Source organism: Boleophthalmus pectinirostris, unplaced genomic scaffold (genome assembly GCF_026225935.1).
Source record: "Boleophthalmus pectinirostris isolate CB_2022bp ecotype Guang Dong unplaced genomic scaffold, ASM2622593v1 HiC_scaffold_13, whole genome shotgun sequence".
Classification (NCBI taxonomy): domain Eukaryota; kingdom Metazoa; phylum Chordata; class Actinopteri; order Gobiiformes; family Gobiidae; genus Boleophthalmus; species Boleophthalmus pectinirostris.
This window is the reverse complement of record NW_026571036.1, coordinates 778,907-796,622: the sequence shown is the minus strand read 5'-3', so window position 1 is coordinate 796,622 and position 17,716 is coordinate 778,907. Positions and strand designations below refer to the sequence as shown.

The window sequence follows — 17,716 nt, the reverse complement described above, 5'->3', positions numbered from 1 at the left end:
GGGACAGATTTATGAAACTGCTGGAAAACACAGAAAAACATTAACTGGAAGTTCCACAAAGATCTTCCACTGTCACAAAGAAACTGCAGATTGTTTGACTTAGACAAGTTTGACTAATCCTCTTCCTCTTCTTTCCTCTTCTTCCTCTTCTCGTTCTCGTGGTCAGGTGCGCGTCTTGTTCTCCAAAGGTCCGTTCATCTCGATCTTTGCGTCGGACCCTCACATCATCATAAAGGCCATAAATCAGTCCCTGAGCAGCGTCCTGCGAGACTCCAACATCAACGGACACGACTACATGAGGAACGCCGTGCACCTGCCCGTCTTCCTGCACAGCCGCGGCCTCTGCCCCGCCCGCCGACAGGCCCAAGCCCCGCCCCCGCCGCCCGCCAACGGGGAGGCGGAGCCGGCCAGCCAGCGCCAGACGCTCTCCGAAGCCGGTAACGTCCAAAACTCTACACCAAACCACAACACTGAACCACGTTTAAACAGGTCTGAGTCATCTAGAGATCTCTCCTTCAAACCATCCTTATAGTTACAGTATGAACCTGTCTCTTGTCTCTCTCTCGTCTCTGTTTTTTCTCTCTCTCTTCACTCTTCTTTCCTCTGTCACTCTTCTCTCCTCTCCTTTCTCTTTCTCTTATCTCTTCCCTCTTGTCTGTTGTCTCTTTCTCCCTCTCTTCTTTCTCTCCTCTTTCTCTTCTCTCTCTCTCTCTCTCTTCTCTCTCTCTCTCTCTCCCTCTCTTCTCTCTCTCCTCTCTCTTGTCTCTCTTTCGCTCTCTCTTCTTCTTGCTCTTCTCTCTCTCTCTCTTTCCTTCTCTCTCCTCTCATTACGTGTTACTCTGTTCGAGGCTCCGCCTCACAGGCTCCCACACGACAACGCTCCAAAAAAACACAAAAACACAACACAAAACTGAACACTTTAACGTGACAAACCTGATGTTTGTGCAGGAGCTTCATTAGTGCGACGCTCTGAAGGGGGAGGGACTCATTTAACTAAAAACACATATGTAAATGAGATGTAAATGAGATGTAAATGAGATGTAAATGAGATGTAAATGTTCCATCAGGTTGGCACGAGGAGCTCGACCGGAAACTCTCTCAGACCAGTTTGGCAGATCTCAAGTTTGGAAGCAAAACCACCCTGAACCGACGGGTAAGACCTGATCTAGACCTGATCTAGACCTGATCTAGACCTGATCTAGACCTGATCTAGACCTGACCTAGACCTCCCCTAGACCTGACCTAGACCTGACCTAGACCTGATCTAGACCTGATCTAGACCTCATCCAGACCTGATCTAGACCTGATCTAGACCTGACCTGGTCCTCCCCTAGACCTGCTCTAGACCTTCTCCAGACCTTCTCCAGACCTACCCTAGAGCTGATCTAGACCTGTTTCACACAGTCTCTCTTCCGCTCTCTCTCATCTTGTCCTCCTGTCGTCCTGTCGTCCTGTCCTCCTGTCCTCCTGTCGTCCTGTCGTCCTGTCGTCCTGTCCTCCTGTCGTCCTGTCGTCCTCTGTCGTCCTGTCGTCCTGTCCTCCTGTCGTCCTGTCGTTCTGTCGTCCTGTCCTCCTGTCGTCCTGTCGTCCTGTCGTCCTGTCCTCTTGTCCTCTTGTCCTCGTTCTGTCCCGTGTCTGTGTAGGACACGTCTCGGCGCAGACAGAGGTCCGTCACTCGTCAGATGTCTCTGGATTTGACCAAACTGATGTTGGCTGAAGACTGGTTCAACGACATCAGCCCCCAGAGCATGAGACGCCTCCTGAACATCGTGTCTCTGACGGGACGACTGCTGAGGGCCAATCAGGTGAGAGAACAGTGACGGGACGACTGCTGAGGGCCAATCAGGTGAGGAACAATCAGGTGAGAGAACAGTGACGGGACGACTGCTGAGGGCAATCAGGTGAGAGAACATGACGGGACGACTGCTCACAGGTGACACGGACGACTGCTCAGGGCCAATCAGGTGAGAGAACAGTGACGGGACGACTGCTCAGGGCCAATCAGGTGAGAAAACACTGACGGGACGACTGCTGAGGGCCAATCAGGTGAGAGAACAGTGACGGGACGACTGCTGAGGGCCAATCAGGTGAGAGAACAGTGACGGGACGACTGCTGAGGGCCAATCAGGTGAGAGAACAGTGACGGGACGACTGCTGAGGGCCAATCAGGTGAGAGAACTGACGGGGCTCAGGGCCAATCAGGTGAGAACAGTGAGAGGGCCAATCAGGTGAGAGAACAGTGACGGGACGACTGCTCAGGGCCAATCAGGTGAGAGAACAGTGAGAAAACACACACAAACAGCCAGTCAGAGGTATGGACATGTGACCTGTCCATTTTACCAAGAACTGGACTGTGTTTTGGGAGACAAGCCCAGAGTTTAGGTGATAGAAGTCCTCCAATGCTCATGCGGAACACTTTTGGGGCGTTTCAAGTTCACACTGAAGATCACACACAAGTCACATTCAATTGGAAATGTGAACGAGCTCGCAAAAAAATCACATTTCACAAAAAAATCCAAATTGAGCATTAAGTCCTGTAGACTGAACGAGACCAAGAGTCGGCTGTGAAAGAGTCAAACTGTCTAAAGTAAAAAAATGTGAAGATGTTTAAGACCCTGTCCCGTGTCTCTGGTCTCAGATCAGTTTCCAGTGGGATCGTTTGGCGTCGTGGATTTCTCTGACGGAGCAGTGGCCCTACAGAAGCTCCTGGATCCTCCTGCACCTGGAGGAGAGCACAGACATCCACGACCAGGCCTCCCTCAGAGCCATCTACGAGAGGTTTGTCCTCCTCTACACCTCCACACTGTCCTCCTCTACACCTCCACATCTACGAGAGGTTTGTCCTCCTCTACACCTCCACACTGTCCTCCTCTACACCTCCACATCTACGAGAGGTTTGTCCTCCTCTACACCTCCACATTGTCCTCCTCTACACCTCCACATCTACGAGAGGTTTGTCCTCCTCTACACCTCCACACTGTCCTCCTCTACACCTCCACATCTACGAGAGGTTTGTCCTCCTCTACACCTCCACATCTACGAGAGGTTTGTCCTCTACACCTCCACACTGTGTCCTCTTCTGCTCCACCGTCCTCCTCTAACCCCAGACACTTCCATTTCAGGTCTGGTTTAGTCCTGGTTTAGTCCTGGTTCAGTCCTGGTTCAGTCCTGGTTTAGTCCTGGTTCAGTCCTGGTTCAGTCCTGGTTCAGTCCTGGTTCAGTCTTGGTTCAGTAGTCCTGGTTTAGTCCTGGTTTAGTCAGTCCTGGTTCAGTCCTGGTTCAGTCCTGGTTTAGTCCTGGTTTTCAGTCCTGGTTTCAGTCCTGGTTTTCAGTCCTGGTTTCAGTCCTGGTTTCAGTCCTGGTTTAGTCCTGTTTAGTTTCAGTCCTGGTTTAGTCCCAGTCCTGGTTTAGTCCTGGTTTAGTCCTGGTTCAGTCCTGGTTCAGTCCTGGTTTAGTCCTGGTTTCAGTCCTGGTTTAGTCCTGGTCCTTTCAGTCCTGGTTTCAGTCCTGGTTCAGTCCTGGTTTAGTCCTGGTTTAGTCCTGTCCTGTTTCAGTCCTGGTTTCAGTCCTGGTTTAGTCCTGGTTTAGTCTGGTTTAGTCCTGGTTCAGTCCTGGTTTAGTCCTGGTTCAGTCCTGGTTTCAGTCCTGGTTCAGTCCTGTTTCAGTCCTGGTTCAGTCCTGTTTCAGTCCTGGTTTAGTCCTGGTTTCCTGGTTCAGTCCTGGTTCAGTCCTGGTTTCATGGTTTCAGTCCTGGTTCAGTCCTGGTTCAGTCCTGGTTCAGTCCTGGTTTAGTCCTGGTTTTAGTCCTGGTTCAGTCCTGGTTTAGTCCTGGTTCAGTCCTTTCAGTCCAGTCCTGGTTTAGTCCTGTTTAGTCCTGGTTCAGTCCTGGTTCAGTCAGTCCTGTTTCAGTCCTGTTTCAGTCCTGGTTTAGTCCTGGTTCAGTCCTGTTTCAGTCCTGGTTTAGTCCTGGTTTAGTCCTGGTTTAGTCCTGGTTTAGTCCTGGTTCAGTCCTGGTTCAGTCCTGGTTTAGTCCTGGTTTAGTCCTGGTTGAGTTCTCGTTCTTTCAGGGTGTGTAAGCTGATCCCCTCGTCCAAAGACGTGGAGCCTCTGTTGGAGATCGACGCAGACGTTCGTAGTTTTGAGGTTTTCCTGTCGTCTCGTCAGCCGCCGCTCACCGCCAGAGACGTCCGCACCTTCCTCCCCTGCACCATCAACCTGGACCCCAAACTGCGCGAGATCATCTCAGGTCAGACCACGGTTCCTCTAACGCACACAGAGACACGAAACACTCAGGAAACAGAGAAAACAAGAAGAGAAGAGAAAACTTTATGATTATGCAAAACAAATATTACGGTGCTCTCCTCTGATTGGCCCTTTCACTCTTGTCCTTCTCTGATTGGCCGTTTCACTCGTGTCCTTCTCTGATTGGCCGTTTCACTCGTGTCCTTCTCTGATTGGCCCTTTCACTCTTGTCCTTCTCTGATTGGCTGTTTCACTCTTGTCCTTCTCTGATTGGCTGTTTCACTCGTGTCCTTCTCTGATTGGCTGTTTCACTCGTGTCCTTCTCTGATTGGCCCTTTCACTCTTGTCCTTCTCTGATTGGCTGTTTCACTCGTGTCCTTCTCTGATTGGCCGTTTCACTCGTGTCCTTCTCTGATTGGCCGTTTCACTCGTGTCCTTCTCTGATTGGCTGTTTCACTCGTGTCCTTCTTGATTGGCTGTTTCACTCGTGTCCTTCTCTGATTGGCTGTTTCACTTGGGGCCTTCTCTGATTGGTCTTTTCAAACATGTCCTCCTCTGATTGGCCATTTCACTCGTGTCCTCCTCTCTGATTGGCCGTTTCACTTGTGTCCTCCTCTGATTGGCCGTTTCAAACTTGTCCTCCTCTGATTAGTCGTTTCACTAATGTTCTCCTCTGATTGGCTGTTTCACTCCTCCTCTGATTGGCCTTTTCACACTTATCCTCCTCTCTGATTGGCCGTTTCAAACTTGTCCTCCTCTCTGATTGGCCGTTTCACTTGTCTCCTCCTCCCTGATTGGCTGTTTCACTCGCGTCCTCTCCTCTGATTGGCTGTTTCACTCGCGTCCTCTCCTCTGATTGGTCGTTCCAGACGTGCGTGCGGCGAGGGAGCAGGTGGCGGTCTCTGGTCCGACCTTCGCCCCGATGGACCCCAGACCCACGTCCATCTACAGCCAAGTGTCTCTGTCGCCCTCGGCCTCGTACAGCGGCATCACCGGAGCCCAGCACCCGTACTACAACCGGGTGAGTCTCCCCCTCCCCAGACGCTTCCCCCAGCACCCAGCACCCGTACTACAACCGGGTGAGTCTCCCCAGACGCTTCCCCCAGCACCCAGCACCCGTACTACAACCGGGTGAGTCTCCCCCTCCCCAGACGCTTCCTCCTCCAGCACCCAGCACCCGTACTACAACCGGGTGAGTCTCCCCCTCCCCAGACGCTTCCCCCAGCACCCAGCACCCGTACTACAACCGGGTGAGTCTCCCCCTCCCCAGACGCCTCCTCCTCCTCCCCCCTGACTCCTCCTCCTCGCTCAGGTGAGTTTTCTCAGGTGTTTTAGGTTTTCAGACGGAGGCGTGTGATTGGACGGTAAGTCGGTGATGTCATCTTTATGTTCACGTTCATTTATTTCTGTTTATTTAATTTCACTGTGACGTCCTGCTGCTGCTGCAAGATCAGTCCTGGTTTAGTCCTGGTTTAGTCCTGGTTTTAGACCTGGTTTAGTCCTGGTTTTAGACCTGGTTTTAGTCCTGGTTTAGACCTGGTTTAGACCTGGTTTAGTCCTGGTTTAGTCCTGGTTTAGACCTGGTTTAGTCCTGGTTTAGACCTGGTTTAGTCCTGTTTAGACTGGTTTAGTCCTGGTTTAGTCCTGGTTTAGACCTGGTTTAGTCCTGGTTGAGTCCTGGTTTAGTCCTGGTTTAGACCTGGTTTAGTCCTGGTTTAGACCTGGTTTAGTCCTGGTTTAGACCTGGTTTAGTCCTGGTTTAGACCTGGTTTAGTCCTGTTTAGTTTAGACCTGGTTTAGACCTGGTTTAGACCTGGTTTAGTCCTGGTTTAGTCCTGGTTTAGTCCTGGTTTAGTCCTGGTTTAGTCCTGGTTTAGTCCTGGTTTAGTCCTGGTTTAGTCCTGGTTTAGTCCTGGTTTAGTCCTGGTTTAGTCCTGGTTTAGTCCTGGTTTAGACCTGGTTTAGTCCTGGTTTAGTCCTGGTTTAGACCTGGTTTAGTCCTGGTTTAGACCTGGTTTAGTCCTGGTTTAGTCCTGGTTTAGTCCTGGTTTAGACCTGGTTTAGACCTGGTTTAGTCCTGGTTTAGTCCTGGTTTAGACCTGGTTTAGACCTGGTTTAGTCCTGGTTTAGTCTGGTTTAGTCCTGGTTTAGACCTGGTTTAAGTCCTGGTTTAGACCTGGTTTTAGTCCTGGTTTAGACCTGGTTTAGTCCTGGTTTAGTCCTGGTTTAGTCCTGGTTTAGTCCTGGTTTAGTCCTGGTTTAGTCCTGGTTTAGTCCTGGTTTAGACCTGGTTTAGTCCTGGTTTAGTCCTGGTTTAGTCCTGGTTTAGTCCTGGTTTAGTCCTGGTTTAGTCCTGGTTTAGTCCTGGTTTTAGTCCTGGTTTAGTCCTGGTTTAGACCTGGTTTAGACCTGGTTTAGTCCTGGTTTAGTCCTGGTTTAGACCTGGTTTAGTCCTGGTTTAGTCCTGGTTTAGTCCTGGTTTAGACCTGGTTTAGTCCTGGTTTAGACCTGGTTTAAGACCTGGTTTAGTCCTGGTTTAGACCTGGTTTAGTCCTGGTTTAGACCTGGTTTACCTGGTTTAGTCCTGGTTTAGTCCTGGTTTAGTCCTGGTTTAGTCCTGGTTTTGTTTAGACCTGGTTTAGTCCTGGTTTAGTCCTGGTTTAGTCCTGGTTTAGACCTGGTTTAGTCCTGGTTTAGTCCTGGTTTAGTCCTGGTTTAGTCCTGGTTTAGACCTGGTTTAGTCCTGGTTTAGTCCTGGTTTAGTCCTGGTTTAGACCTGGTTTAGTCCTGGTTTAGTCCTGGTTTAGACCTGGTTTAGACCTGGTTTAGTCCTGGTTTAGTCCTGGTTTAGTCCTGGTTTAGTCCTGGTTTAGACTGGTTTAGTCCTGGTTTAGACCTGGTTTAGTCCTGGTTTAGTCCTGGTTTAGTCCTGGTTTAGACCTGGTTTAGTCCTGGTTTTAGTCCTGGTTTAGACCTGGTTTAGACCTGGTTTAGTCCTGGTTTAGTCCTGGTTTAGACCTGGTTTAGACCTGGTTTAGTCCTGGTTTAGTCCTGGTTTAGTCCTGGTTTAGACCTGGTTTACCTGGTTTAGTCCTGGTTTAGACCTGGTTTAGTCCTGGTTTAGTCCTGGTTTAGTCCTGGTTTAGACCTGGTTTAGTCCTGGTTTAGTCCTGGTTTTAGTCCTGGTTTAGTCCTGGTTTAGTCCTGGTTTAGACCTGGTTTAGACCTGGTTTAGACCTGGTTTAGTCCTGGTTTAGTCCTGGTTTAGACCTGGTTTAGACCTGGTTTAGACCTGGTTTAGTCCTGGTTTATGCAGATATCAGGACAGATGTGAATAGGAAAGAAAGTTTTACTGTTTAATGTGGAAAATCAAATTTCTGTCATTTAAAAAAAGACATTTTTTAAATTGTCATTGTGGGATCAGAATCGAGTATCGAGTATCGAGTATCGAGTGAACGCAGTATCAGTATTAAAAGTGTTACGGTGATGACAGCAGCAGCAGTCGTCGTCGTTCTCGTCTCTTCATATTTTCGCTCCAGTTTTTTCTCGTGTTCATTTTGATTTGTGCGTTTTCATTTGTTCTTGTGGTCCAGCCGTATTTCCCTCCTCATCACCTTTACGCTCTGCCACGCCCCCTCATGGCCACGCCCTTCACCTGCCCGCCCCCGCCCGCCCCTCCGAACTTCTACCCACGACCGGGCCCGAGCTGGGACGCCGTGAGTATCAGAACCACAAACACAACCAGAACACACACACACACAAGACCAAATAAAGTTCAAATCCCCGTTCAGCTCCTGCAGATATCTGAGATCTACGACAGTATAAAGGTCAGATTAAAACAAATGACATGCTGGCGCTACGAGAATAAAGTCGTAACATTTTGACATTAAAGTCGTAATTTTACGAGAATAAAGTCGTAATTTTACGAGAATAAAGTGGTGTCAAAATAAAGTGGTAATATTAGGAGAATATCGGCGGCTCGTGGAGAATTTGGAACATTTTGTAAAGGAGAAGAATCTGTGTATCATTCGTTCATTCGACTGAACAAGGACTGAATCAGGACTAAACCAGGTCCGGAACCAAACCAGAAAGACCAGGATTGAGACCGGGACCAGACCAGGACTGAAAACGGTTTAGTCCTAATTTAGTCCTGGTTTAAGTCACGGAAATGGGAAACTGCGTTTCCGTGACTGACCTGGAGTCAGTCCTTGTCTGGTACTGGACCTGGTTTAGTCCTGGTTCAGTCCTGGTCTAAGTCCTGGTCTAAGTCCTGGTCTCAGTCCTGGTCTGGTCCTGGACCTGATTTAGTCCTGGTTTAGTCCTGGTTCAGTCCTGGTTCAGTCCGGAGGTGCAAATAATGAAGAATTTTTTTTTTTCCGTTTTCTTATTTTTGGTTTTATATTGAAAAACAAGGTTCTTCTTCTGCCGCATTTTTCACTTTGACTTTGATTTTATTACGACTTTATTCTCATAATATTACAACTTTAATGTTGAAATGTTACGACTTTATTCTCGTAGCACCAGCATGTTTTTTTTATCTGACCCTCATACTCCATCGTAGAGAACGTAAATGTTTTTCTGTGTAAATGTTTTCAATCTTCAACCAACAAACTCCACAAAGGAGAAACATTCTTCATGAACAATTTATCCACAAATATCAAGAGAAGAAAGAACAAACTGAAAGAAACAACGAGACACGAGTCACACAACAAACTCATGTTCTGATCCTCAAGTCCAAGTCTGTCAGGGTCTTGTTCTCGAGTGACAGGAGATTGACAGGTGGACAGGTGCAGCGTGGGCAGATTGACAGGTGGACAGGTGCAGCGTGGGCAGATTGACAGGTGGACAGGTGCAGCGTGGGCAGATTGACAGGTGGACAGGTGCAGCGTGGGCAGATTGACAGGTGGACAGGTGCAGCGTGGGCAGATTGACAGGTGGACAGGTGCAGCGTGGGCAGATTGACAGGTGGACAGGTGCAGCGTGGGCAGATTGACAGGTGGACAGGTGCAGCGGTCTCTGTATCGGTCGTTGTGGTGAAGAGGAGCTGCGTCTGGATTTAGCGTCAGTCTCCGTTCCTCCCCTCACCTCTGGTCATGACCCGAAGGACCAGATCGAGGCCGGGCGTCTCCCTTAGAGACAGAGGTCGGAGCTCGGAGTAGAGCCGCTGCTCCTCCACGTGGAGAGGAGCGTCTGAGGGGAGGACGTCTGTTCTGACGTCTCCTGGACGTGTCCCTCAGGAGGTGTTCATGTTCCACCGGGAGGAGGAGGAGACCCAGGACACACTGGAGGGACCATGTCTCTGGACTGGACTGGGAACACCTCAGGTCCCACTGGAGGAAGTGTCTGGGGTGAGGGAAGTCTGGGAGTTTCTGTTCAGAGTGATGCTCCGAGACCCGACCCCAGAGAAGAAGAAGAACATGAAGAATGTTTATCCTTTGTGGAGCTTGTTGGTTGAAGATTTGGTTTAGTCCTTAAGTCCTTAGCTTTAGTTTCTTTGTCCTGGTTTAGTCCTGGTTTAGTCCTGGTTTAGTCCTGGTTTAGTGGTTTAGTGACCTGTGTTCAAACAACCTCAAACTCTCTAGACCAAAGAAAGATCTCAGGTTCACTCTGATGCTCCAACTTCACAAACATGTCGATGATTTTACAAATGTGGTGTTGACTCCTGTGTCTGTCTCTTCACCTGTCTCTACACTTGTCTCTTCACCTGTCGCCTTCACCTGTCGCCTTCACCTGTCTCCTCACCTGTCGCCTTCACCTGTCTCCTTCACCTGTCTGATTCACCTGTCTCTTCACCTGTTTGTCCAGGTCTCATCTTTGAAACGTAAACAGGTACCAGTCCTTCAATCCTCCCTCCCTCCCTGCCTGAGACCCGGGTTAGACCTGCTTTAGTCCTGGTTTAGTCCGGGTTTAGTCCTGGTTTAGTCCGGGTTTCGTCCTGGTTTAGTCCTGGTTTAGACCTGGTTTAGACCTGGTTCAGTCTTGGTTTAGACTTAGGATCAGATTTAGACTTAATAGTTCATAGTTAATCATGGTTTAGTCCTGTTCTGTTTCTGGTCTAGTCTTGATTTAGTCTTGATTTAGTCTTGATTTAGACCTGGGTTAGTCCTGGTTTAGACCTGATTCAGTACTGGGTTAATCCTGGTTTAGTCCTGGTTTAGACCTGGTTTAGACCTGGTTTAGTCCTGGTTTACTTCTGGGTTAATCCAGGTTAGGATCAAGTTTAGACATAATTAATCATAGTTAATCATAGTTTAGTCCTGTTCTGGTTAGTCTTGATTTAAACCTGGGTTAGTCCTTGTTTAGACCTGGTTTAGATCTGGTTTAGATCTGGTTTAGTCCAGGTTTAGACCTGGATTATTTCTGGGTTAGTCCTGGTTTAGTCCTTGTTTAGTCCTAATTTAGACCTTGTTTAGACCTGGTTTAGACCTGATTTGGTCCTAGTTTCTTAGTCTTGCTTTAGTCCTAGTTTAGTCCTGGTTTAGATTTGATTTAGACCTAGTTTAGACCTAGTTTAGACCTGGTTTAGACCTGGTTTAGTCCTGGTTTAGACCTGGTTTAGTCCGTTTAGTCTAGTTTAGTCCTGGTTTAATCCTGGTTTAGACCTAGTTTAGACCTGGTTTAGACCTGGTTTAGTCCTGGTTTAGACCTGGTTTAGTCCTGTTTAGTCCTGGTTTAGTCCTGGTTTAGACCTGGTTTAGTCCTGGTTTAGTCCTGGTTTAGACCTGGTTTAGTCCTGGTTTAGTCCTGGTTTTTCCTCCTGTGTTCTTGCTCCTTCTTGTTCCTCTGTTGTGCTCAGACTCCATTTCCCAGCATGCATCTGTCACTGACTGTAGATAAACGCCGCTCTCTGATTGGTTCACTCACACACGCTGTGCTGTGATTGGTCCAGGGCCCCGGCTCCGTGTTGGCCCCGCCCCTCCTGCTCAGCGCCATGACGACGGAGGCGGTTTGTGAGCGCGTGCAGACGATGGCCGGACTCGACGCCAACATGCTCCCCCAGTACAGCGCCACCATGAGGAAGGTGAGAAAACACACAACAACAGCGCCACCATCAGGAAGGTGAACAAACACACAACAACAGCGCCACCATCAGGAAGGTGAGACAAACACACAACAACAGCGCCACCATCAGGAAGGTGAAACAACAACAAAACAGCGCCACCATCAGGAAGGTGAGAAAACACACAACAACAGCGCCACCATCAGGAAGGTGAGAAAACACACAACAACAGCGCCACCATCAGGAAGGTGAGAAAAACACACAACAACAGCGCCACCATCAGGAAGGTGAGAAAACACACAACAACAGCGCCACCATCAGGAAGGTGAAGAAAACACACAACAACAGCGCCACCATCAGGAAGGTGAGGAAGGTGAGAAAACACACAACAACAGCGCCACCATCAGGAAGGTGAAAAACACACAACAACAGCGCCACCGTCAGGAAGGTGAACAAACACACAACAACAGCGCCACCATCAGGAAGGTGAGAAAACACACAACAACAGCGCCACCATCAGGAAGGTGAGAAAACACACAACAACAGCGCCACCATCAGGAAGGTGAGAAAACACACAACAACAGCGCCACCATCAGGAAGGTGAACAAACACACAACAACAGCGCCACCATCAGGAAGGTGAGAAAACACACAACAACAGCGCACAAATCAGGAAGGTGAAAACACACAACAACAGCGCCACCATCAGGAAGGTGAACAAACACACAACAACAGCGCCACCATCAGGAAGGTGAACAAATACACAACAACAGCGCCACCATCAGGAAGGTGAGAAAACACACAACAACAGCGCCACCATCAGGAAGGTGAACAAATACACAACAACAGCGCCACCGTCAGGAAGGTGAGAAAACACACAACAACAGCGCCACCATCAGGAAGGTGAACAAATACACGCCTGCTCCAGACCCGGTCCAGTCCTGGTTCAGTCCTGGTTTTAGTCCTGGTTTAGACCTATTTTAGTCCTGGTTTAGACCTGGTTTAGACCTATTTTAGTCCTAGTTTAGTCCTGGTTTAGTCCTAGTTTAGTCCTGGTTTAGTCCTGGTTTAGTCCTGGTTTAGTCCTGGTTCAGTTCTGTTGTGGTTCTTGTTTCAGTTCTGGTTCTGGTTCTGGTTCTGGTCCTGTTTCAGTTCTGGTTCTGGTCCTGGTTCAGTTCTGGTTCTGGTTCTGGTCCTGTTTCAGTTCTGGTTCTGGTTCTTGTTTCAGTTCTGGTTCTGGTTCTTGTTTCAGTTCTGGTTCTGGTCCTGGTTCAGTTCTGGTTCTGGTCCTGTTTCAGTTCTGGTTCTGGTTCTGGTTCCTGTTTCAGTTCTGGTTCTGGTTCTGGTTCTGGTTCAGTTCTGGTTCTGGTCCTGGTTCAGTTCTGGTTCTGGTTCTTGTTTCAGGCGAACATAAACGGTCGGGTTTTGTCTCAGTGTAACATCGATGAACTGAAGAAAGAAATGAACATGAACTTTGGAGACTGGCAACTGTTCAGAGCCGCGGTGAGTACTGCAAATACTACTGCAAATACTACTGCAAATACTACTGCAAATACTACTGCAAATACTACTGCAAATACTACTGCAAATACTACTGCAAATACTACTGCAAATACTACTGCAAATACTACTGCAAATACTACTGCAAATACTACTGCAAATACTACTGCAAATACTACTGCAAATACTACTACTACTGCAAATACTACTGCAAATACTACTGCAAATACTACTACTATACTACTGCAAATACTACTGCAAATACTACTGCAAATACTACTGCAAATACTACTGCAAATACTACTGCAAATACTACTGCAAATACTACTACTACTGCAAATACTACTGCAAATACTACTGCAAATACTACTACTACTACTTCAGGGCTGCTGTGAGTACTGGAAATACTACAAATAATACTACTGTTCCCCAAACTGTTCTCAAAATATCACTGCATCAATAACTACTACAAATACTAGTATTACTACAAATATTGCTACTATTACTACTAGGGACATAACAAAAACAGAAATATGGGGCTATTGTATCGTCAAAGTTTTCACAATAAATCAAATCACAAGTGTCTTTGTTTAAATGAAGAGTTAAAAACACAGAGGAACTACACAGACCATGATCCTTTGCTCCAGTTCAGTGCAAACGACAAGAAGAAATAACAGTTCCAACTCTTTAAATCTGAGTTCTTTAGATTAAATCTTGTCGAGGTGTTTTAAGAGGAAAAAGTGTCATACCAGCCTCCACTAAAGATCGCAGTAAATACTGTACCATGAGATGTACATTGTGAGATTTGGATTTTGTTACATCTCCAATCGTGAATCATGAACTTTCCCACAATGTCACAATAAATATCATATGGTGACACTTGGATATCGCCCCACCCCAGTACTGCAAATACAAATAAATCTTTTAATCATTATATTTAATAATATTTCCAGCTGATGGACTGAGATGTTCTGATGTTTCTCCTGGATCTGCTATATAAATTATTCTTATCTTATTTTAAATTATATTTTGTTACACATGTCCAGGCGCTGGAGATGTGATCACATTATTTTAATTATATATATGTATTATTCTTATCTTATTTAAATGATATGTTTTATTGCTGCACTTGTCCAGGTGTATTTAAACTATATATAAATGATCATTATCTTATTTACATCATTTATATTTTCTTGTTCTTCATGTTCAGGTTCTGGACATGTGTCTTTTATTTTATTTAAATGTTTTGGGTTTTTTTTGTTCAGGTTCTGGACATGCGTCTTTTGTTTTTATTTTATTTAAAAGTTTTTTTTCTTTGTGTTCAGGTTCTGGACATGCGTCTTTAATTTTTATTTTATTTAAATGTTTTTTCTTCGTGTTCAGGTTCTGGACATGCGTCTTTTATTTTTATTTTATTTAAATGTTTTTTTTCTTCGTGTTCAGGTTCTGGACATGCGTCTTTTATTTTTATTTTATTTAAATGTTTTTTTTCTTCGTGTTCAGGTTCTGGACATGCGTCTTTTATTTTTATTTTATTTAAATGTTTTTTTTCTTCGTGTTCAGGTTCTGGACATGCGTCTTTTATTTTTATTTTATTTAAATGTTTTTTTTCTTCGTGTTCAGGTTCTGGACATGCGTCTTTTATTTTTATTTTATTTAAATGTTTTTTCTTTGTGTTCAGGTTCTGGACATGCGTCTTTAATTTTTATTTTATTTAAATGTTTTTTCTTTTCGTGTTCAGGTTCTGGACATGCGTCTTTTTTTATTTTTTAAATTTTTTCTTCGTGTTCAGGTTCTGGACATGCGTCTTTTATTTTATTTAAATGTTTTTTCTTCGTGTTCAGGTTCTGGACATGCGTCTTTTATTTTATTTAAATGTTTTTTCTTCGTGTTCAGGTTCTGGACATGCGTCTTTTATTTTTATTTTATTTAAATGTTTTTTCTTCGTGTTCAGGTTCTGGACATGCGTCTTTTATTTTTATTTTATTTAAATGTTTTTTTTCTTCGTGTTCAGGTTCTGGACATGCGTCGCGCCGAGGGCCTGCGGGACGACGTGGGCAGTGAAGCAGGAAGTGTTGCCGTGGAATCGGTGCGTTTGGCTCCGCCCCTCGCCAGGTCGGAGTTCGGCTTCAACCTGAGCTTCGACGAACTCAGCAACATGGGCCTGGAGGAACAACGCCCCCGCTGGACCGGCACGGTACTGCACCCACACTCCACCAACACAGACCTGGTTTAGTCCTGGTTTAGACCTGGTTTAGGTCTGGTTTAGTCCTGGTTTAGACCTGGTTTAGTCCTGGTTTAGTCCTGGTTTAGACCTGGTTTAGTTTAGACCTGGTTTAGACCTGGTTTAGTCCTGGTTTAGTCCTGGTTTAGTCCTGGTTTAGTTTACCTGGTTTAGACCTGGTTTAGTTTAGAGTCCTGGTTTAGTCCTGGTTTAGACCTGGTTTAGACCTGGTTTAGACCTGGTTTAGTCCTGGTTTAGTCCTGGTTTTCCTGGTTTAGACCTGGTTTAGACCTGGTTCTTGTTCTTCAGGGTCCTCCAGACTCTCCAGAATCAGGAGACATTTGGCGCCTGACGGACCGACAACAGGCCGAGTACCGGACCGCGTACCAGGACTACATCACCCACATGTCCAGCCTAGAACAAGACCCCGACCGGAACCAGGACCAGACCCGAGACCGGACCGAGTCGGACCGCGCTGAACCGGACCGCAGAGTCCTGAAGAGGAACTCCATCAAACTCCCAGAAGAGGGCGACGTTCTTCACCCCATCAGAGAAGACCACGAGGAGGAGGAGCCCGGAACCAGCGCCAAAGTCCAGATCAAAGTCCAGGCCAAAGTCCAGACCAGAGACCAGACCAGAGACCGACCCAGGAGCGGACAGTACCAGAAACTCAGCGATGAAGACTCCGAGGCCCTGGACAAGAAGGACTCCTCGGACTCTGGAGTCAGGTCTGTACTGGTTTAGACCTGGTTTAGTCCTGGTTTAGTCCTGGTTCAGTCCTGGTTTAGTCCTATTTTAGTCCTGGTTTAGTCCTTGTTCAGTCCTTGTTCAGTCCTGGTTCAGTCCTGGTTCTGGTCCAGATCTCAGTCCCTCTTCTGTCCCTCAGGTCCAATGAAAGTTCTCCAAACCACTCGCTCCAGGAGGAGGAGCCGAGTCGAGCCAAACCGCTCCAGGACGGACGCATGTCGATCTGCTCCGACCAGGGCAGCGTGGGGTACGACAGGACCGCACCTGACACACACAGACACTGACCGCACCTGACACACACACAGGACCGCACCTGACACACACAGGACCGCACCTGACACACACACACACAGGACCTGACCACACACACACACACACTGACCGCACCTGACACACACACAGGACCGCACCTGACACACACACACACAGGACCGCACCTGACACACACACACACAGGAGTGCACCTGACACTCACACACAAGGAGCGCACCTGACACACACACACCTGACACACACCTGACGCACACTGCACACACACACACACACAGGACACACCTGACACACACACAGGACCGCACCTGACACACACACACACAGGACCGCACCTGACACACACACCAGGAGCGCACCTGACACACACACACAGGACCGCACCTGACACACACACACACAGGACCACACTGACACACAGGACCGCACCTGACACACACACACACAGGACCGCACCTGACACACCCACACCTGACACACAGGACCGCACCTGACACACACACAGGACCGCACCTGACACACACACACTGACCGCACCTGACACACACCGCACCTGACACACACACACACACACTGACCGCACCTGACACACACAGGACCGCACCTGACACACACACTGACCGCACCTGAACACACACACACACCGCACCTGACACACACACACTGACCGCACCTGACACACACCTGACACACACAGGACCGCACCTGACACACACACAGGACCGCACCTGACACACACACACCACACACAGGACCGCACCTGACACACACACAGGACCGCACCTGACACACACACACACACACACACCTGACACACACTGACACACACACAGGACCGCACCTGACACACACAGGACCGCACCTGACACACACACACAGGACCGCACCTGACACACACACAGGACCGCACCTTGACACACACAGGACCGCACCTGACACACACAGGACCGCACCTGACACACACACAGGACCGCACCTGACACCACACACACACACACGGACCGCACCTGACACACACACACACACAGGACCGCACCTGACACCACACACACACAGGACCGCACCTGACACACACACACACTGACCGCACCTGACACACACAGGACCGCACCTGACACACACACAGGACCGCACCTGACACACACACACACACACAGGACCGCACCTGACACCTGACACACACAGACCGCACCTGACACACACACACACAGGACCGCACCTGACACACACACACACTGACCGCACCTGAACACACACACACACAGGACCGCACCTGACACACACACACACACAGGACCGCACCTGACACACACACAGGACCGCACCTGACACACACACACACCTGACACACACTGACCGCACCTGACACACACACAGGACCGCACCTGACACACACACAGGACCGCACCTGACACTGACACACACAGGACCGCACCTGACACACACACAGGACCGCACCTGACACACACACAGGACACCTGACACACACAGGACCGCACCTGACACACACACAGGACCGCACCTGACACACACACACAGGACCGCACCTGACACACACACACACACCTGACACACACTGACCGCACCTGACACACACACAGGACCGCACCTGACACACACACAGGACCGCACCTGACACACACACAGGACCGCACCTGACACACACACACACCTGACACACCACCTGACACACACAGGACCGCACCTGCACACACACACACACAGGACCGCACC

General features: G+C 48.2%; 1 protein-coding gene across 5 annotated transcripts in view; it reads left to right on the top strand.

Moving 5' to 3' along the window:
• LOC110160823 (kinase D-interacting substrate of 220 kDa B-like) overlaps positions 1-17,716 on the top strand; it is a 43,427-nt gene that overhangs the window by 21,068 nt on the left and 4,643 nt on the right. For 3 of the 5 annotated variants that reach the window (XM_055149128.1, XM_055149127.1, XM_055149130.1), the window contains exons 20-32: positions 167-437; positions 1,068-1,153; positions 1,644-1,805; positions 2,639-2,778; positions 4,068-4,246; positions 5,112-5,263; positions 7,836-7,958; positions 10,048-10,071; positions 11,132-11,263; positions 12,646-12,744; positions 14,756-14,938; positions 15,275-15,693; positions 15,852-15,959. In XM_055149128.1, coding sequence (XP_055005103.1) covers positions 167-437; positions 1,068-1,153; positions 1,644-1,805; positions 2,639-2,778; positions 4,068-4,246; positions 5,112-5,263; positions 7,836-7,958; positions 10,048-10,071; positions 11,132-11,263; positions 12,646-12,744; positions 14,756-14,938; positions 15,275-15,693; positions 15,852-15,959 — 2,078 coding nt within the window. The remainder of the gene's footprint in view (positions 1-166; positions 438-1,067; positions 1,154-1,643; positions 1,806-2,638; positions 2,779-4,067; positions 4,247-5,111; positions 5,264-7,835; positions 7,959-10,047; positions 10,072-11,131; positions 11,264-12,645; positions 12,745-14,755; positions 14,939-15,274; positions 15,694-15,851; positions 15,960-17,716) is intronic. The other 2 variants (XR_008631627.1, XM_055149129.1) reach the window with 2 other exon arrangements.